Source organism: Choristoneura fumiferana, chromosome 7, assembly GCF_025370935.1.
Source record: "Choristoneura fumiferana chromosome 7, NRCan_CFum_1, whole genome shotgun sequence".
In the NCBI taxonomy this organism is placed as follows: Eukaryota; Metazoa; Arthropoda; class Insecta; order Lepidoptera; family Tortricidae; genus Choristoneura; species Choristoneura fumiferana.
Window position 1 is genome coordinate 18,080,254 of NC_133478.1, and position 19,410 is coordinate 18,099,663.

General features: G+C 37.6%; 1 protein-coding gene across 3 annotated transcripts in view; it reads left to right on the plus strand.

Moving 5' to 3' along the window:
* The first annotated feature begins 871 nt into the window (after positions 1-871).
* The window catches only part of LOC141429802 (uncharacterized), a 43,792-nt gene continuing 25,253 nt past the window's right edge, over positions 872-19,410 (plus strand). For 2 of the 3 annotated variants that reach the window (XM_074090344.1, XM_074090346.1), the window contains exons 1-2: positions 872-1,029; positions 9,165-10,042. In XM_074090344.1, the coding sequence (XP_073946445.1) occupies positions 9,274-10,042 (769 nt within the window). In that variant the 5' untranslated portion in view covers positions 872-1,029; positions 9,165-9,273. The remainder of the gene's footprint in view (positions 1,030-9,164; positions 10,043-19,410) is intronic. The other variant, XM_074090345.1, reaches the window with a different exon arrangement.

The window sequence follows — 19,410 nt, forward strand, 5'->3', positions numbered from 1 at the left end:
ATAGGTACCAAAAGTACCTGTATTAATTGAAAAAAAAAACCGTTTTCCTCGTAGATACCTACTAAAATTTATTTATTATTTATTTGTTAGCAAAAAAAATTACAGCATTACAGTTAAAACACCAATGCGCTGTAAAAGATATAGTTGTATCTGTCAAAGATTTAGATTCTGCATCTTACTTATATAACGGAATGTCAGCTAGCTACTTTCAATGGTGTCCTGCAATACTTTGGTCACATAGAGCGTAGAGACCCTGGAACGTGAAGATACCTATGGTGATGGGAAAGACAGACGGTAGATCAAAGGGAAAAGTTCACGCCGTTGCGGTCATCTGGGTATCCATTTCAGCAAAACCTCAATACTGATTGAGTTGAAAGACGTAAAAGTATCTGCTTGACACCCGCTATTAGAGCTAATCTAAAGTTCAATAAGTCGGTTCGAAATTTACCAATTCACTTTATCACCTCTCGTTATTCTGATTCGGAACTGCTGCAAGAAAGCCAGCGAAGTCAATAAAATTGTAAAAGTTTTCCTATTCAAACATAGTTATGGTTCACCTAGATACGTTTTTCCATTCCACTTCCTCACAGAACAATAATATCATATCATATTATCAACAATCACGAGAAAACAATTTTAATTGTATTTACATTGTTTCCTGCTATCATCTACCTACAAATCATTCTAAATCTTCATTCGAATGCATCTAGGTCAAACAAATCCCGAACCTTCATGTGAAAAACCTTAATCCAATCCGAACAATAGCGTTATACAATCGTCGTGGAAGGCCGTGTCTGTTTTTTAGTCGCTCTACGTAAGAAAGCGAATCTCATGGGCCAATGTAAGCAGCGTTCAGTGTATTTCGTGCGCTTGAGCCTTTATGAGCTCTGTTCAAATAATCAGCTCTCAATACGAAAATTTAAATATTCGAACGCGCACTATCGTCTAAATTCGAAATTCAAACAAAATTTTTTTTTCGCGAGTGAAGTGCAGTGGCCAGTGTTCGGGAGTGTAATTGAATACTTTTTGGTTTCGTAACTAAATAAATATGGTGAAGTTTCTTGGAAAGTGATATGACGTACGTTTGACAGTTTGACGTATAGGTCGAATTACTGTTTGGATTGAAAGAGGCTGCGTTAAAGCAGTAAAAGTCAGGTTTAAGCCTTGTTTGTATTGAAAGTTAACGTTACTACGCAAATGCTCTTAGTTATTAAATTATTGTGAATTTCTTCGAAAAATCATCAAAGGAATAATCTTAATACCTAATAATTAAAAAATCCAAACTACTTTAAGTAGAACAAGTATGATTTCATCGCAAACAACGTAACATATAATCTACTTTATGTTATGAATAAATTAGGAAGAGTCGTCCAAGCAAGAAGTAAGCCTAGATCTTACAGTGATTTATTCTCTTATTTTTTGTTTCGTATACCTAAAGCTCATAAAATAGACTCGCTTAAGTTGATATGACATCGACGTGACATGTACAAGACCCGTATCGTAGTTTCAAGTAGTCAGTCAACTTCAACCAATCTGACCAATTTTTTGTTTACCATAAAGGTACCCACCGTATTTTCGTATTTATAATGGAAAAAAATACTTGTACTGCCAACAAAATAATTTCCTAATGACCTCTGAAAATCACACCACAAGGCCTATAACTTAAACAACGCTGCAAAATTACTGGCCATCCGCCTAGAATACGTTTATCGCTATCTCGGGGGAACTATGCAATTTTCCAGATTAAAAACTATCCTACGTTCTTCCTCGGGACTCAAACTATCTGTACCCTAAATTTCATATAAATCGGTTCAGCGGTTTAAGCGTGAAGAGGTAACAAAGAAACAAACAAACAGACTTTCGCATTTATTTATAATATTCGTGTGATGACGCTATGGTCGCTGATTCAATCTTCAATCTTAACCGTAATTTATATATCAGAGGAAGATCCTTCCCCGAACGAGTAGCTATTAAAGGAAGAAAGAAAAAAATCATTTATTCGTGACAACATGGAAACAAAAAATAAACTAAACTTGCACATGTCTCGAAATGGTCCTAAATCAAATCAGCAATCCGACTTGCGAACGGCGCTGATCTTCCTTTGGAGCTATTTGGTCATTAAAAATCCTACTAAATATTACAGATATTTGAGAAGATGTTTGGAGGTTTGTCTGTTTGGATGTTTGTTACTCAATCACGTCTAAGCCGCTGGACCGATTTAGATGAAATTCGGTATACAGATAATTTGAGTCCCGGGGAAGGACATAGCATAGTTTTTATCCTGGAAAATTGCATAGTATCCACGGGATAGCGATAAACAAATACTACGCGGACGGAGTCGCGGGCAACAGCTAGTAAAAATAAAGTGAAATCCAACACAATTTTCAGAGAAAAAAATACACACTTACTCTTAACGCCCACAGAAGATTAGAGCAGAACGTAGAAATCCTTGCCTCACTTGAAATTATACCTGCTTTTTACTATGGAGTTGTCTTCGTCTCGATCTACTATTACGAGTATACGACCGGATTCATTTGTTTTTAATATTCTAATAAATCTCATTTTACGTTCCAGTGATTTTTTAAACTGGCAATAATATTTTCCCCTTTAAAGCCTATTGTCATAGAGATAGAGGCGGAAATGCTTTTTGATAATCGATTCAGTCAACCGCACGAGTTGGACCACAAGCCACAGACTAATGTCGATAAGAAAGCATCGCCGTTCGGAAGGCCGTATGCTGATTTGAAACTCACGTGGTTCAATTTCTTTTTAAGTAGTAACTGTGTTAGTTAATAATTATGACTTAATAGTTCTGTGGCCTAAACTTAGAATTTACCTTGACAGTCAAACAGAGAAAGATTGCCTACCTCGGACTGTGGCATGATCGTTCCCTCCTGCAGACCATCATGACGGGGAATGTGCCAGGGAAGCGAAAGGTAGACGTAAGATGTCTTGGCTTCGTAATATCAGGGAGTGGACAGGGAAGCGAGACGAGACGAGGCGAGACGAGAATTGAAATTTGTATGCATTCTTGCGCACCCGCCGCGAGCCGCAGCGGGCGCGGGCGCCGCGCCACCATACAAATTTCAATTCTCGTCTCGCCTCGTCTCATCTCCCCTCGCCGGTGGAAAATCACCTTAAGACTGTCGAGTAACTGTTCAGATTGGCGCTTGACAAGAAAAGACACAAGGAACTGACTGACAACCTTCAGTAATGCTGGAGTGGCACTTTAAGAAGAAGAGATTACGTATCTCTGTTAACAGTTATAGTTTATCAAAAAAATCGGAGTTAAATGTCATTGACCCTTCAGCCGTTTGGGTAAAATCAAGGAACGGATTCACGCCCGACTGGCCGGCAACAATAGCACAATTATACCTACACCTATTTAATTAGTCAACTGTTTAGACAATAGCGTGCTAACCGCTTGTTAACCTCCCGTTTAGCACGTCATTAGGAAAGTTAAAATGTTAAAAATATTATATAACTTGCGCTTATATACTTTAAGCATCGCACACGTGAACAAAAAAATGTCTTGATGATTCCCAAAAATTGATTTCATTACGAACTTAAATTAATTGAAATTTGATTTAATTTTTTTGACTCCATTTTGATCCCTCAGAAATATCGGGCTAAGGTAAGTAGTCTTTGTGTTATCCCTTATTCCAGACAGGCTATAAATATAAATAATTTAGTATACCTATCTACATTCAAAATGTATCTAAATTCGTCCAGCCTTTTAGCGTAAAGAAGTATGAAACAGAAGAATAAAAAGTTGTCTAAAGGTGGTTTTCCACCGGCGAGCCGAGACAAGACGAGGCGAGACGAGAATTGAAATTTGTATGGCAGCGCCCGCGGCACTCGCGGCGGGCGCGCGAGAATACATACAAATTTCAATTCTCGTCTCGCCTCGTCTCGTCTCGTCTAGTCGGTGGAAAATCACCATTACTTTCTATTTTTTATGTCAATGTCAAAAAAATCCCTACCTACTAAGAGCATCTCTACGATCGTAAAGGAATATATTTGGAAAAATTTGAGTGCTTAACTTCAATGGTTTAGGTTGTACGTTGTTTATCAGTCAGTCGGTCACTTTATTACTATTTTCTCACTACTGATTAAATAACCCTTCTTAATAAAATATCACATTAATTTAGAAAATCTCAATTCGTTTGAAGATTCAAAGATGTCAAGTATTTTAACTAATATCAACAACATTGACAGTTTTTTTCTCAATCGTGACGATTATTTCCAATGTTAAAAAATGCCATCACTGGTCACACCGGCCGTTTACTTTACAATCTTGGCCTTGTTATTCACAAAAGTAAATAAAAACATTGCTCAATGCGATGGCGCGAAAATTTACGTCACTTTTTCACTTGTCCTATAATGAGTTGGGCAAAGGCCGCACCATTCAAATTTCGAATCATCCAAGTTTTTTAAACAGCTTTTGAGGCCAGCTGCAAATTTTTATATGATTATAGCTATTGAAAACGCTATCGCTATGGGAAAGAACGCGAATTGTTATTTTTGTTATTATTGAAGAAAGTAACTGCAAAAGTAAAAGTGACACCAATAACGAGTCACTTTGAAATTCGAATGTTATTTTAAATAATGCACTTTTTGGTAATTTTGAAGCGGAATTGGCTATTCTGAGCTTTGATACTGGCCGTTTATGATCATAAACACTTTCGTGTTGTTACTTTTTGTAATAACGAATGAAAACAAAGACTTGAGCCGCTGTGTTGACTGGATTTTGAAAAGGTAACAAATAGTATACATAAATTACCTTTCTTATTTTTATTTTAATAAATGTTCGAATATAGGTAACTGGAACATACAAAACGTTTTCAATACTTTAAATTAATAGTTCCTTAAACGACAACATGAACTAGTAATAACAATACCTTTGTTTCTGTCTCTACGCCCATTAACCAAGATATTAAAACAAGACTTTTTAAATCTCCAACTTATGTTTATTATAAAGAATAGCTTTAATAATTTACATAAACATGAGTCATCTGAGAGTGCCACAGATAATATAGTTCGCGTGGGTTTTTTATGAGACAACACCGCCACCAAACGTCACCGCAAGGTTCTTTATAGTGCCATAAACACAGCAACATTGAACTGTGGAACAATGAACAAGTATCTCAGCGTTTACAGAAAACAATAACGTTAAGGCATAGTTGCTACTTAATACATTAATCTACTAATATTATAAATACGAAATTTTGTAGGTAAGTAGGTATAGAGTACCTACGTGTGTGATGTTTGTTACTTCTTCACACTGAAACGGCTGGACAGATTTGTATGAAATTTGGTATTTGGAAAACTTGGCGCAGGCATTTTATATACAACGCGCAACGTTGATGACATCCACGATGTAATTTTACATACAACGTAATGACATCCATGATGTAATATTATATACAATGTTAATGACATCCATGATGTAATTTCATATACAACGTATGATGTCCATGATGTAATATTATGTAATATTATATACAATGTTAACGACATCCATGATGTAATTTTATATACCACGTAATGACATCCATGACGTAATTTTAGGGAATTCCCGTGACAATTTCGTAAAATCCGGGAATTTCAATTCAACTGCTTATCTCTTTAATTCGAAATTATCAAATTACTCTCTTAAAGGGCGATTACTCGTATTCGAGTGTTTCAACCACCGTATTTATCTGGTCACATTTTTTACGAATTGGTTGTAGATTTTGATGTCGTTTTTATGATTATTTGTTAGAGTTCTTGTGTTTCTACCAAAGAACTAAAAAACTGTATCAGAATATTTGGCCATTTTTACAGAAAAGTGTCCAGAAAAAAAGAGACGGTTGAAACGCTCGAATAATCACCCTAAACTCTAATATATTTTTCATCACACTTGCTCGTAAACAGTGTCGTAACATGCAGGCTACCTTGCTTGCAACCCCCCAAATAAAACCCTCGACCTTAATGTGCTTGTCATGAAACCCGTGGTCGGTAAATGAGTTTGTTCCTGCATGGTGCGCTGCTGCTTCGTGCGCGCTGCACACACACGCCATGCACATGCTGCGGAGGGGGAGGGCGGCGGGGAGCTGGCGCTGCCAAGAGCGCAGTTAGGGGTATCGGCAATTTTTAAAAATATTAGTTTTTCTTTTGCAAATATACAATTTACTCGCAAATGTGATGAAAAACATTGTATGTCGCACGGGCGGTACTGGAATTACGAACATCGACTCATTAAAGCCCTCAGTCTTCGACTTCGGGCTTCTAATAGTATCTCGTTCGTAATTCCTTATTTACCGCCCTTAGGACACAATGTACTATAATGTTTATTTGGGCAAAAAGGTACAATATAAAAAATAGAAGAAAATAAAATTTAAGTTTAACATTGACCAGCAAATGTGCCACTATTAAATTATACAGTAGAGTTACACGTACAATAAAAAAGAACGAGAAAAAGAAAAAAGGATGATCAATTAAACAATAAGTATCTAAATGAACAAAAGGAAACTAATGTTTTGACAGGGCAACTTTAAACCTGTTAAGAGAAGGGTTGAATATGAATATATCTACCATCTCAGCCTATATACGTCCCACTGCTGGGCACAGGCCTCCTCTCAGAACAAGAGGGCTTGGACCATAGTTCCCACGCGGGCCCAGTGCGGATTAGGAACTTCACACGCACCATTGAATTGCTTCGCAGGTTTGTTTCCTCACGATGTTTTCCTTCACCGCAAAGCTCGTGGTAAATTTCAATTGGAACCCACGACCCTGTGCTTGAGAGGCGATAGGCTAAAACCACTAGGCCACCACGGCTTTTGAATATATATAATCCCGAAAATACAGGGTGAAATTTAGGACGTAATACAAAATTATGTAGTGTTTCTTGCTCAGTTATTGCTGGGTAATATAATGCATTAACTCTTTTGTTGAAATTAGTCTGATGAAATTTCCGGTTTCCATACATTATTCATGATTTCGTATTTCAAAAGTGCATAGAAACCACAATTTTTTTCAGACTTATTTCAACATAAAAGTAAATGCACTATATTGCCCAGCATTAACTGAGCATGAAACACTAATTTTGTATTACGTCCTAAATTTCACCCTGTATATTATAGTAGGTAAGTCTTGTGTACATTTTGAGCTCTCTTTTAAAGTTTAGCATTTATATTATAAGTGGGACAACAGTAACAACAATACAGCAGGTACTTAATTCTTTTAAGTTACACTCTTTGTCGATGATGTAATTTTCCCGTGTAATTTTCAATATCTACCAATCAATTGTCGAATTAACCTGCTAACTGCATAAAGCTGCTAAGACAAAAAACGGTAACAACAAAATGACATCTAAGGTCAGGAACCACCATAGAGGAACTAATCACTAGAGAAGAAATGTCACATAATTTATTTGAGAAAAACATCGTCAGGGAATGTTGTACTCTGATTGGTGGTGCACGGTTGACCCAACGTCAAGCAAAATAATAAAGTATTTTAGTAGATATTACACTTGATATCGATAGCAAATGTTTAGTCATAGCATAGCGTTGCACTGTGAGAAAACCGCACATGCATTTTATTTTTAATATTATTATCAATCTTATTTATATTAACTTTGACGATTTAAATATAAATTCTTGCAAAAATTATGATGTGGTAGGTATATATTTAATAAATAAACTAAACTGAATATTTACATATTCTAACAACTAAAATGTCTTTTTTCCGTGTATAAAATAATGGAATAGAGAAAAAATACCCAGAGAAAACTAAGTGTCAGAACGACAGTATAAGCGACAAATGACCGTCGTAGAATTGTATAGCCTCCACTCTAGTCCATCCACTCTATTGGTTAATTTCTCTAAGTGAACAACTGATAAAAACTCTCGGACAAACGTGATATGTTCTACAACTTTAACTTAACACTAACTCAAACTCCAGCTAACTCGTAACACTGTGGAGTAAGGCTAATTTTTTAACAGTTATACGTTGGTAAGGCCTTAGTAAGTTGGTTTGACAGGTACCGTATGTAAATTGTATGTCAAGTTGTCAGTCAGTCGTGTAGTGTCAAGCCCCCTTCTTACATTGACATGCGATTATAAGATTATGTCACGTGGGCATATCTAATTTTAAAGCGTTAAATATTAAATTAGTTCGACTATCAAAATATAGGTATGAACTAGTATTAGTCCGCAACTATGTTTTGACTTGAAGGGTTCCGGGCTAATTTTCTCAGAAACGCGTGTGCTTTTTATGTTGATATTCAATATTAAATATTCAGGACTTCAATGCCATGCAGATGTGAAAAAAGGAAGTTCACACGGTTCAAAGTACATTACAGCTTTTTTATAATATTTTTCGCACAAAATAATGAGGAATCAAAACCCTTAAAATGCTTCCCGTTGTCATAGAATTATGAAATTTTGGCAAGAAGCAAGGCCTCACAGCCACAGCAGAGCTAATGAGAAAAATGAATAACAATGATCCGCAAAAAAAAACAAATTTGTTTTTACTTTATAGAAAGTTTTGTTGTTTGTTTTAAATTTGTACCGAGACGTTCAATGCGCAAGTCCAACTTGCACTTGACCAATTTATGAAGTTCTTACTAGTACCTATACTTTATGTAGGTACTATACTAAGACAAACATCGGTTTAGTCGGTCGGGGTCGGGTTAGTCTACAGTGACTAGACGTAGACTAGAGTATGAAACAGAGAAACCGTCTGCAAAACTCATGTTAACATCTGCTTCTACAAAAAACTTCCAAGCCTAATAAATTCAAGTGTCAGATTTGTCTTTGATGTTGACTCGACAATAGGTAACCTTGACATACGTACTTGTCACAGAGACAATTATGAAATTGGATTAACAGACAACAATAGACACAGCACAGGCGATGAACTAGCTTGTTAGTGCTCTATATTTCACAGCTTAAGTACTACAAAAGACTTGTGAAACCACCATCTGTGCAAACCAGATTGGTAAACTAAAACTTTATGATAAACACCAACCCATATTTAGAGACTTTAATGGACACCCTACGCAAACAGACTTCCAAGAAACTTCACTTTCCGCACCGAAAGTAACTTAATATGTTTCGGCATTTATTACCGCGATAAAACAGACTTCTAAACGTAAAATCAATTTATTTAACCCTCCTTAGGTAAATCACGGAGGCAATTAATTTTATTGTTGAGAATAATTTTCAAGAATGCTCACAAAAAGTGCAGTCGGAGCCGACGCAATCATCATTAGGGGGCAGTAACAATGTAATGGCCAGCAGGATTGTGAGGAAGGTTAAACGAGGAAAAGGTAAAGAAACCGCCGACCCCGCGCAGGACCCTCTCCCCGCTATCGTCGTCACCCCGCCCGACCAAGACATGAAAGTCAAAGCACCCGGGACAGGGACCAACAAAACCATCAACAAAGATGCCCCAGTTGTCAACATGCACGAACCAACATCATCAACTTCAATAAACACAACCGAAAACATGGCAGAGTTTAATGTCAACAAACTCATAGCGGAACTCTCGCAAAATTCGAGAGCGTCAAAGGGCGAAATAGAAAGCATACAAAGAAAATTACTACAACAAGCTAACGAGTTTCTCAAAGTAAACGCTTTTGCTAACCAGCCAGTACCCGAACCGAGAATCATAGACAGCACGCAGAAGTACATCAATCAACCTGTCTATGGTCGAATTCCAGTGGTTCTGCCTAGAAATACTAATGTACCGCAAGCGGTGCAACTAGATCACTCGGAGGTTTCGCGCCAAAACCTGCCTCAACCGAACATGGCGGCGGTGTCGAAGGACGCTCGTCGAGGGGACAATCAACTCAACGACACTCAACTAGTCCCAGAGAGGCTACAAGAAACTCCCGTGTTCCCTGTGGATAATGCGGGTGGAATGATATACGGTGACCAGGGAAATATGCAAAGGGTCGCCACGGCGGCGGCGAACGCGGGAAGAGGTGTTTTTTTCTACGAAACGGGTTCTGCCGCAAGCCGCCAGCCAGCCAGTGCGCGCGCCGCTGCTACAAGAGGTGAATGTCTTGTTCCGTTCGAATACCAATTATTTTTTTGATCGTGCTTGATTCTGTGTAGTTTTTGTCGGTTTGGGCACATGTGTTTTGGGTGAGTCAACTGGCTTGGTTAAGGTTTGAACTTGCCTTTGTCGGTGCCAGTTTGATGTCTCAATAGTGTGTGAATGCGCGAAAGCTTGTGGAAAGCTCTGCATGTCGCGATGCCGACTCCGACTCTGTGATTGTAACCGTTACTAGTTATCAAGAGGTTCATTGTTCATTCGAGACCACTGGTATGTATCAATTATCTATTTTACTGTTATATCCAAACCACAATATATTTGTTTCACCTTGAGGGGACGATAATTTTTCAAGGACGACGGCTAAAGTCTTTATATTTTACTTTTAAAGTTTCTTTCAAAAACTACGTTGTCAATTAAAAATACTTTGATGATTTTATAAAACACATCAGTATTTAATGTTACCCATTCAAAATTCGATTACAATGGCGTGTTCCCATCATGCACTTTATCATTCAGACAATCTTGTTTTCTTGAATTAAAACAACCGACTACTTAATGGCTGTTTTTACACAATGCAAGGATTGATGCCTAGAAGCCACGAATGGTTGATTGTTTCTAATGAGGTAAATCGAATTCTGAATTAAAACTTCAAAGAATAAAAGGTCAGATTAGCAACAGATTTTACGGTAAAATCTACGATTTAGAAATCTACGAATTTCACAACCTTTGACATACGATGGATGATGTAAAGTACTGTAACTGCAATTCAATTACAAAAATTTTAGAAAAAATATAAGTATGATGCTAATGAAATTAAATTTAATTAGAACAACGCATAAGGATTTTAGAAAGTAAAAGCAGCTAAACACTGATGAAATGACAAAGACGAAGTTCTTGTATTTGTCAATCACTCAGAAGTCGGAACAGATGTTTGTTTAACTTGCAACTCAAACAAACGTCAGGTTGATGCACCTGCCGAAACCTGGGCCCTCGTCTTTACAAATAAAGGCATTTCAAGTCTTAACTCAATGGCTTTCGAACTGCTAACTCAAAAACAATAGGCATTACTCAGTCAAAATTCCTTCACATGCATTTGAATTTTAATTCTCAAGTCTAAAATTTTGTATTTTGAAATGACGTGTGCGTGTGGGAGTCTAAATGATTTAGTAAGCGATTAAATCCATTAATTGATATGTCCTTGATCTTTAAATGTATGAGACACAGTGTCTTAAATCTATTTCTGCTAATTTTTTCTATTTTAGATTTTATAGTTCTTGATTGATTTATTTGATTCAACTTCACTGATTGAAGATTTAAGATGCCAATTTATCTTATAGCCTGTTTTTTCCTTGTCTTTATTTAATCCAATAGAATAAACTAAGAATAGATATCAGGACGTTATCAAAAAGTGGTAAAACAGGGGTAACAGATGCTTTTTACTAGTTATGCATAGTCGACTTTTAAGTTAAAAAAAATAATAGACCAATATGGTTGCCAATATTGGTAGTAGTAACGAATACATGTATTACTTTATTACAAAGTTATATAACGAGTCAAAAGGCAGCCATCATAAAGATTAATCGAAAGCGTAAAAGTAACAATAACGACATAAATCGAACACATTGCTTCCTGTCAGCTGGCTCTACGTACGAGTACTTTGAAAATTCATAATAATGACTTTGCACTTACAAGAACTTTCAACCTTACCAGGTGTAATTCAAGGTGTTTTACTAATCTACAAAGTTGAATGAGATAGGAGTTTTCGAGAGAGATAATTCGATATATCCGCCATTTTGATCGTGTTCAGAAATCATCTACTTTTCCCATTGTCTTAATTTTTATGCAATCATACTCAACTATAATTATATAATGACTGCTCTAGTTTTGCGGTTCAGCCTGATTTATGATTCATTAATTTTTTCCGGATTAATTCCTAAATCGGCGTTATGTAAGCGATTAATTCAATTTTATTCATCGATTCGCTCGGATCGGTTTGATGTACAATCGGAAAAATAGATAAGTTGATCTTATTTAAGAATAGTAGTTTGAGCTTTTTTTTTATTCGACTGGATGGCTAACGAGCAAGTGGGTCTCCTGATGGTAAGAGATCACCACCGCCCATAAACACCTGCAACACCAGGGGTATTGCAGATACGTTGCCAACCTAGAGGCCTAAGATAGGACACCTCAAGTACCAGTAATTTCACCGGCTGTCTTACTCTCCACGCCGAAACACAACAGTGCAAGCACTGCTGCTTCACGGCAGGATTAGCGAGCAAGATGGTGGTAGCAATCCGGGCGGACCTTGCACAAAGTCCTACCACCTGCTTCTCCGGCGAAAGGGGTATTAGACTCTTCAGCTCGTATAGGTAGCGCCACGAGAGTCGAAGTGAATGATTACACACACAGCTACAAAAATATCTGATTGCAAAAAAAGGAGAACGAATGAAATGAATGAGTTAATGTCAAAATCCTGCTGTCATTACACGACATGTTATTGTTATGTGTGTAATCATTCACTTTCAACTCTCGTGGCACTACCTATAGCATAGTAGAATGCACCAATAAAATGCAATATACAACTTATTAAAAAAAAATTGAACCCATTCATTGATCCATCCATTCATCCATTCATTCATCCATTGGATCGCGGCATTTGGTAGGTGGGTCTGCTCAAGTAGCATTAAACTTGGAAAAGCAGATTATAATAGAAATCGATGGTAAAAAAAAAACTAGTGCTACTTATACTTACTCAAGTTATAATAAGTGACTAAAATGTGCTGCAGAATTTGGATAGTTTGTGATCTTTTTTTTTATTCGACTGGATGGAAAACGAGCAAGTGGGTCTCCTGATGGTAAGAGATCACCACCGCCCATAAACATCTGCAACACCAGGATCTATTGGTTAAATCCTCTATGCCTCGTTGCCAACTGTATCAAAATCGGAAGTAGGTTTGCTTTTTAGTTTATGTAATAGTGCCTTATGAATTATGAATTTTCGCATGTTAAATGTCTAAATTATACTGCCTAGTGACTTAATAACATTAATTTACCATTATGGTTATCCCCATTACTTAGTCTGTATCCCGCAAGTACTTTGAACGTTCTCGTGATAAAAAGTAACTTATGTTGTTGCTGGTTTATTTTTCTGGTTTTTCCGTGCATCCATGTTTCAGCTTGTGTTTTTAAATGACAATTTTAATAGTACATTGTGTCTTAAGGGCGGTAAATAAGGAATTACGAACGAGAGTCTATTAGAAGCCCGAAGTCGAAGACTGAGGGCTTTAATTAGTCGATGTTCGTAATTCTAGTACCGCCCGTGCAACATACAATGTTTTTCATCACATTTGCGAGTTGTATTTGTAAGTTGTATTTTTTCAAAAATTGCCGATACCGCTGATAGCGCTCTTGGCAGCGCCAGCTCCCCGCCTCCCTCCCCCTCCCCCTCCGCAGCATGTGCATGGCGTGCGTGTGCAGCGCGCGCACGGAGCAGCAGCACACCATGCAGTAACAAACTCATTTACCGACCTTGGGCTTCATGACATGAAAATTAGTACGGGCAATGACTCATTTACCGACCACGGGTTTCATGAGAAGCATATTAAGGTCGAGGGTTTTATTTGGGGGGTTGCAACCAAGGTAGCCTGCATGTTACGACACTGTTTACGAGCAAGTGTGATGAAAAATTACTATCTAAATCGAACCCTTAGGTAGGGTGCCCATCATTCAGGTAGAATTCCCACGTTGAATTGCTATAGCAAGTATTTGTGCGAGAAAGCTGCCTCCATGAGGGTCACCTGTTGCCTCTCTCAGGCGCTTGCTTAGAGCTCCGTGGAGCCCTCGTGTGCCCTTGCCCTAAATTGATTCCAGTAACTGGAAACAACACAGTGGTAGGGTAGCGCAACGTAGAGATCAGCAGTCCAACTCTCGTTAGCATCTCGGCGCTAACGGCATCCGGAACGTCAGCAGCGGGGTTTTGTCGGTACAACCGGTTTTTGACCGGTAAACATCGCGCGCTTCCGGCCAGATCCCTTTCTGGTTGAGTCACCGGCGCCGCTGGTAATCAAATTAAGAATTTGATTAATTGGATTAATTAATCAGATACTTTTTAGTTGCAAGGTTAAAAGGTTTTTTTGCTTAAGGAAATTATGTCGTCGAAATTGGTAATTACTTGTATTAAAAGGGTATTTGCCAGTAATATAGATTACAAACAGAATTTTGAGTAAGTAAAGTTTAATTTAATTCATACTTGATATTTGACTGTACAAGGTTTTTGATAATATTTCTGCACCTAAGCATATTATCTATTATGACCTAGGTGATTGACTGTAAATTTGGCTGAAGACTTCTGTTAAAGTTTTTCAGGATTTTTCAAATGTAATGGAGTTACTTAATATTGGTCAATATTAAAGAGATTACATTTCAAATCAAAAAATCTGATGAAAAACCTTCTGCAAAAATATTTCTACCTATTTACTACAGCAATTCAAACGGTCTTAACTGTACCCCAAAGTTTGTTTACCTTTTAACCATTTTTACATACTGTTTTCCCACAAAGATTAATAATTAACCCGTTGAATTTCTTATTAAAACGGAAGCACCAAGCTTGGGAACTCTCCGTCACAGCAGCATTACTTAACATCATAAAAAGTAAAACACTACTTAGCGTCAAAGTCGGCGAGATAACGCTCTCAAGCGATTTACTCTAATTAAATCATACCGCATTTATTCGCATTCTCTTAAGTGATACAGTAGCACGTAAACAAGATTTATATCTCACTTTAGCTCGGCACATTGCCTGAGACAGCGAATAGTTTGTTAAATGACAGCCCGATGATAACAAGCACCGTCGCCTTATAAAAATGCATAGAATGTCTCATTAAAAAAATAAAATAGTGCATAATATATATCTTTATGAGTGAGTAATAAAATAAATCCAAAATATTTCAATGGATGGTTGGAATTTTTTGATCAAACACCTCTTTAATGGTTTTCTAAGAAATTTTTAATTCAAAATCTAGTCACACGTTTGGAAAAATATGTAAATAACATTTAAAAAATCCTATAAAACTTTTACAAGACGTTTTAGCCAAATTAACCCAACTATCTGCTAAAATTTTCCATATTCATAGGTACATTTCGGGGCACGTGGCTGTGTATTTAATATTAGTCAATTATCTACGACTACGACAAGAAAGCGAACCACCTCCCACTAGGTGGACTGCGGTGTCAAGTGGTCGTTCATTGTTGCATTCTATCCGGGAGGGCTTTGTTCATCAGTGGACGTCTTCCGGCTGAAGATGATAATGAATTATCGACAGAAATGTATCGCACGATATTTCTCGCACCGTCTAAAAATCGCGTTTAACACACGAGCATTATGTATGATGCGACAAATTCTCGTTGGTCTCGTGCATTGATATAGCATCACACTTGCATCGCACGCTCTGAATAAAAAGCTTTATCCATCGTAAGAGATGGGATAATTATTTAAGTATGGCGGCATCCTTTCAAAGATAAAGTTGTTATGGATTAAGTTCAAGTTTAATTAATACTTGAAATAAGCCAGAAAATAAATAATACGCTTGTGACATTTAAATCTTTTCCCGGCTGGTGTGGTAAGCAACTTTTTACCGGTATTCATTTTACCGCAACTCCGAAGAAAGTGAAAATCCTACCTGTATTAAATATGTATTAAAACATCTTTTTATTACAAGTTACAAGCTTTTATATTTAGTTTCCCCTGTCCCGTTGTTTGTCTGTCTGTCTGTAATCAAATCATGCAAGTTAAAGTCGACCAACTTTCAGTAGTCGAATTGACTTGAAATTTGGCATACTTATGTAAATTGCGTGACAATACAATAATCTGACAGTGACATCCTGGTAGTCCGGCCAGGATCTTCTCCACAGGACGGAAAATGGTTAATAGCAGCGACTTGAAATTTGGTATGCAAATGTAGCTTGGGTGAAAATGCAGGTAAAGTCGACAAAAAGTACAGCCAGCAAAAAAGCTTGTATTAAAAATGAAATTTATACCTAAAACTTATTTAAGCACAGTGTCTTTTGATAGCGTTGACTTAGAAATTTAATTTCACATTTAATTCATTTTCTTTTTCATTTTTTCACTGTTTCTAGGGGCTGCAGACTTGAGTATTTGATATTAATTTCAGTTTGAAAACTCCACACGTTCCTGACAAAAAGGATTTCGGCAGACGGACAGAGAGACAAACAAACGGACAACAAAATGATCCTATAAGGGATCCGTTTATTCCTTTTGAGCTACGGAACCCTAAAAATACTTAAGTCTTTAGCTTTTTAAGAACGCTAATGTCGCGGACGTTACCTTCACGTCACGTCACCTAGGGTCCAAAAATTGTTACTCGAAGGCGAATTTATCCCATCCCATTTATTTAATTTTAGTACCGTTGAAAGGTAAATTTAATTAGGTATCTTAAGGGTCTGTTTCACCACTTGTCGACTAACTATAAGTGTCAGATAAAAGTAGTGCCGTCTTTGTTTATTCGGACAAAACAAACAGGGACGGCATCAATAATATCCGTCACTTAAAGTTATTCGCCAAGTGGTGAAACAGGCCCTAAAACTCTTTGGCCATCACTGACCACTGATACGAGTATTCAGTTATGGTTTCGGAAATCTGTATTTACTGGTAGCAAGATGCCTACCCAATTTTTATTTTCAACTAGCCGTTACCCGCGACTCCGTCCGCGCTGAATTCGGTTATCGCTATCCCGCAGGAACTATGCAATTTTCCGGGATAAAAACTATCCTATGTCCTTCTCCGGGACTCAAACTATCTGCATACCGAATTTCATCTAAATCGGTTCAGCTGTTTAGACGTGATGAAGTAACAAACAGACTTACAAACTCTCCCATTTATAATATTTACTTGAATGAGTAGATTTATTTTTAATTATGAAAGGTTTTATTGCAATCCTTTACATACAATTAAATAAGACTATACAATTTAGGTACAAATACCTACCGCGTTTTTGAAATGATCAACGGGAAGTGGGAAGTAGGTATTATACCCGGACCCGACCGATATGACCTCCAAGCCTTCAAGAAAAGAGCATACTCCTACCTAAAGGCCGGCAACGCACTTGCGACTCTTCTGGTGTTGCAGGTGTCCATGGGTGACGGTAATCAACTACCATCAGGCGATCCGTTTGCTCGTTTGCCCCCTATTCCATAACAAAGCATCATTAATACTTGTCTCTAGAAAGGAGCATATAAAAACCATACGTCTCTTTCGCTGGGCAGTCGTGTAATTAAAAAAATCAAAAAACCCGACTGCCAAAACTAAAAGGAATAAAAAATAAGTCTAGTGTTCTAGAACTCTGTTAAGTAGGTAATTTAAAGTTCAACAGTCGGGACCCATTACTAAGAGTTTTTGAGCGTCACGATTTAAATGGGTCCCGACTGTTGAACTTTAAATTACCTACTTAACAGAGTTCTAGAACACTAGACTTATTATATTCCTTTTAGTTTTGGCAGTCGGGTTTTTTTTTTTTTATTTAATTTAATTTAATGTTTTATTTTACACTTTTTTATATTTATGTGAAAATGGCAGATTAAAAGTATTATAAGCCGTATATATTTAGAATGGGCAAATTATTACCTTTCATTTGATACCCATATTGTTATAAAACATTTTTTTTTAATTTCTCCGCCATTTTTTTTTCGCAGACGCCATATTGAAATATTATATAGCTTATGTCACTCCGACAGTTATGACGAATCCAATGATACCTCATAAGTAAAACCCGTCTAGCCGTTTAGGCTGCAGCGAGGACCAAAGAAATGGACATACATACCCATATGTACATACATACGCTCGAAAAACATAACCCTCCTTCGGGCATACGTGTAAAAATGACATATTTATGATCCACGCTTCCCATTAGCTAAAGGATAAATGACTCTCTCAGACCTGTGACATATATACAATAGCTACTAAACCACAGGATTTACGACTAAGCACCACTAAGCTAAAGCACTACGCGTCACAAAGTGACGCCGCGAGCTTGCCTCCGTCCATTGCGGGTTCTACCAAGTAACCACTGTGCAGCGAGTATCCGAACCGCGTAATGAATAGAGATAATCGCCGACACTCACTCGTTATAGTGGTACTTACTCGCTACTGAGATAAATCTGTGTACCAGTCTTATAACCTGTAATTTATTATGAATGAACTACTCGTTTGTTGGTACATTAATACTACAAGTTCTCGTCATAAGTAAAGTAGGGAAAAGTACTTTCTGGACGGACTTCTTTTGTTTTCATCGGCTCATACACACACTTAATGGAAGTCCGAATGTAATGTTTGTCAGAACGATCGTTTGTCATAACTCTTTTTTTCTGAATCCAATTATTGTTCGGAATTGTTATAAAACAAACCTAACCTAACCTATAATTTTCTATAATAGGATGACCATTTAAAAATTTCAGAAAACTGTAAGGTTTCAGTGGGAAAAAAATTATGACAAACGATGATTCGGACAAAAATTACGGTATGACTAGCGAAGAGTATGAGAACTTTGGCGCTCTCGTATATGTATGTCGGCGGCCCATCGTAAAATCCGCCAGTTCACGAAATTCCTAGGCATATCATGAAACGGCGCCATTTGGCTTCTTAAAGTTTGGCCAGGCATATCACGATGTGCCTATGAAACAATACGGCAGATCGATTAGAGCAACACATTCGTCGATATTTCTAGCTCTATACCGGGCACATCGTGATATGCCGTAAAAAGAAAAATTTAGGTACGACGAGCGAGCGAAGCGAGCGTGCCGCGGCAGCGGCCGGCAAAGTGCCAGAACCGATATGGCGGCGTTTCATGATATGCCCAGGAATATCATGATTTGCCTAAACGTCACTAGGCACGTTAAACGTGGAGTGTTGAACAATATGGCGGATGTCCCTTAGCCAATTCATGAAATAGCGCCATTTCACGATATGCCTAGGAATTTCGTGATTTGGCGGATTTTACGATCGGCCGCCGACATGTATATCCGGTCTGCGTGCAAAAACATCTGGCACGTTCTACCTAGAATTAGAGTCGCATCAGCTGGGCTACTACGAAACTCGAAGTTCGTGTCGTGCGGTCCCTCTGACACTTAAAGGGACGGTACGATGCGAACTTCGAGTTTCGAGTTTCGTAGTAGCACTGCAGATATTTGTGCATGCTTTGTTGTACCAGATATAGGTGCTGATGACGTACATTAGAACTCGGAAAAATCGCAAACTGTTAGTTCCAGTTTGTAACTATATTCGAGCTCGTAATACGTAAGGTAATCTCGTAGCAAATACTATTCCACCGGTTTTCACTTCAATGTCTTTCGCAG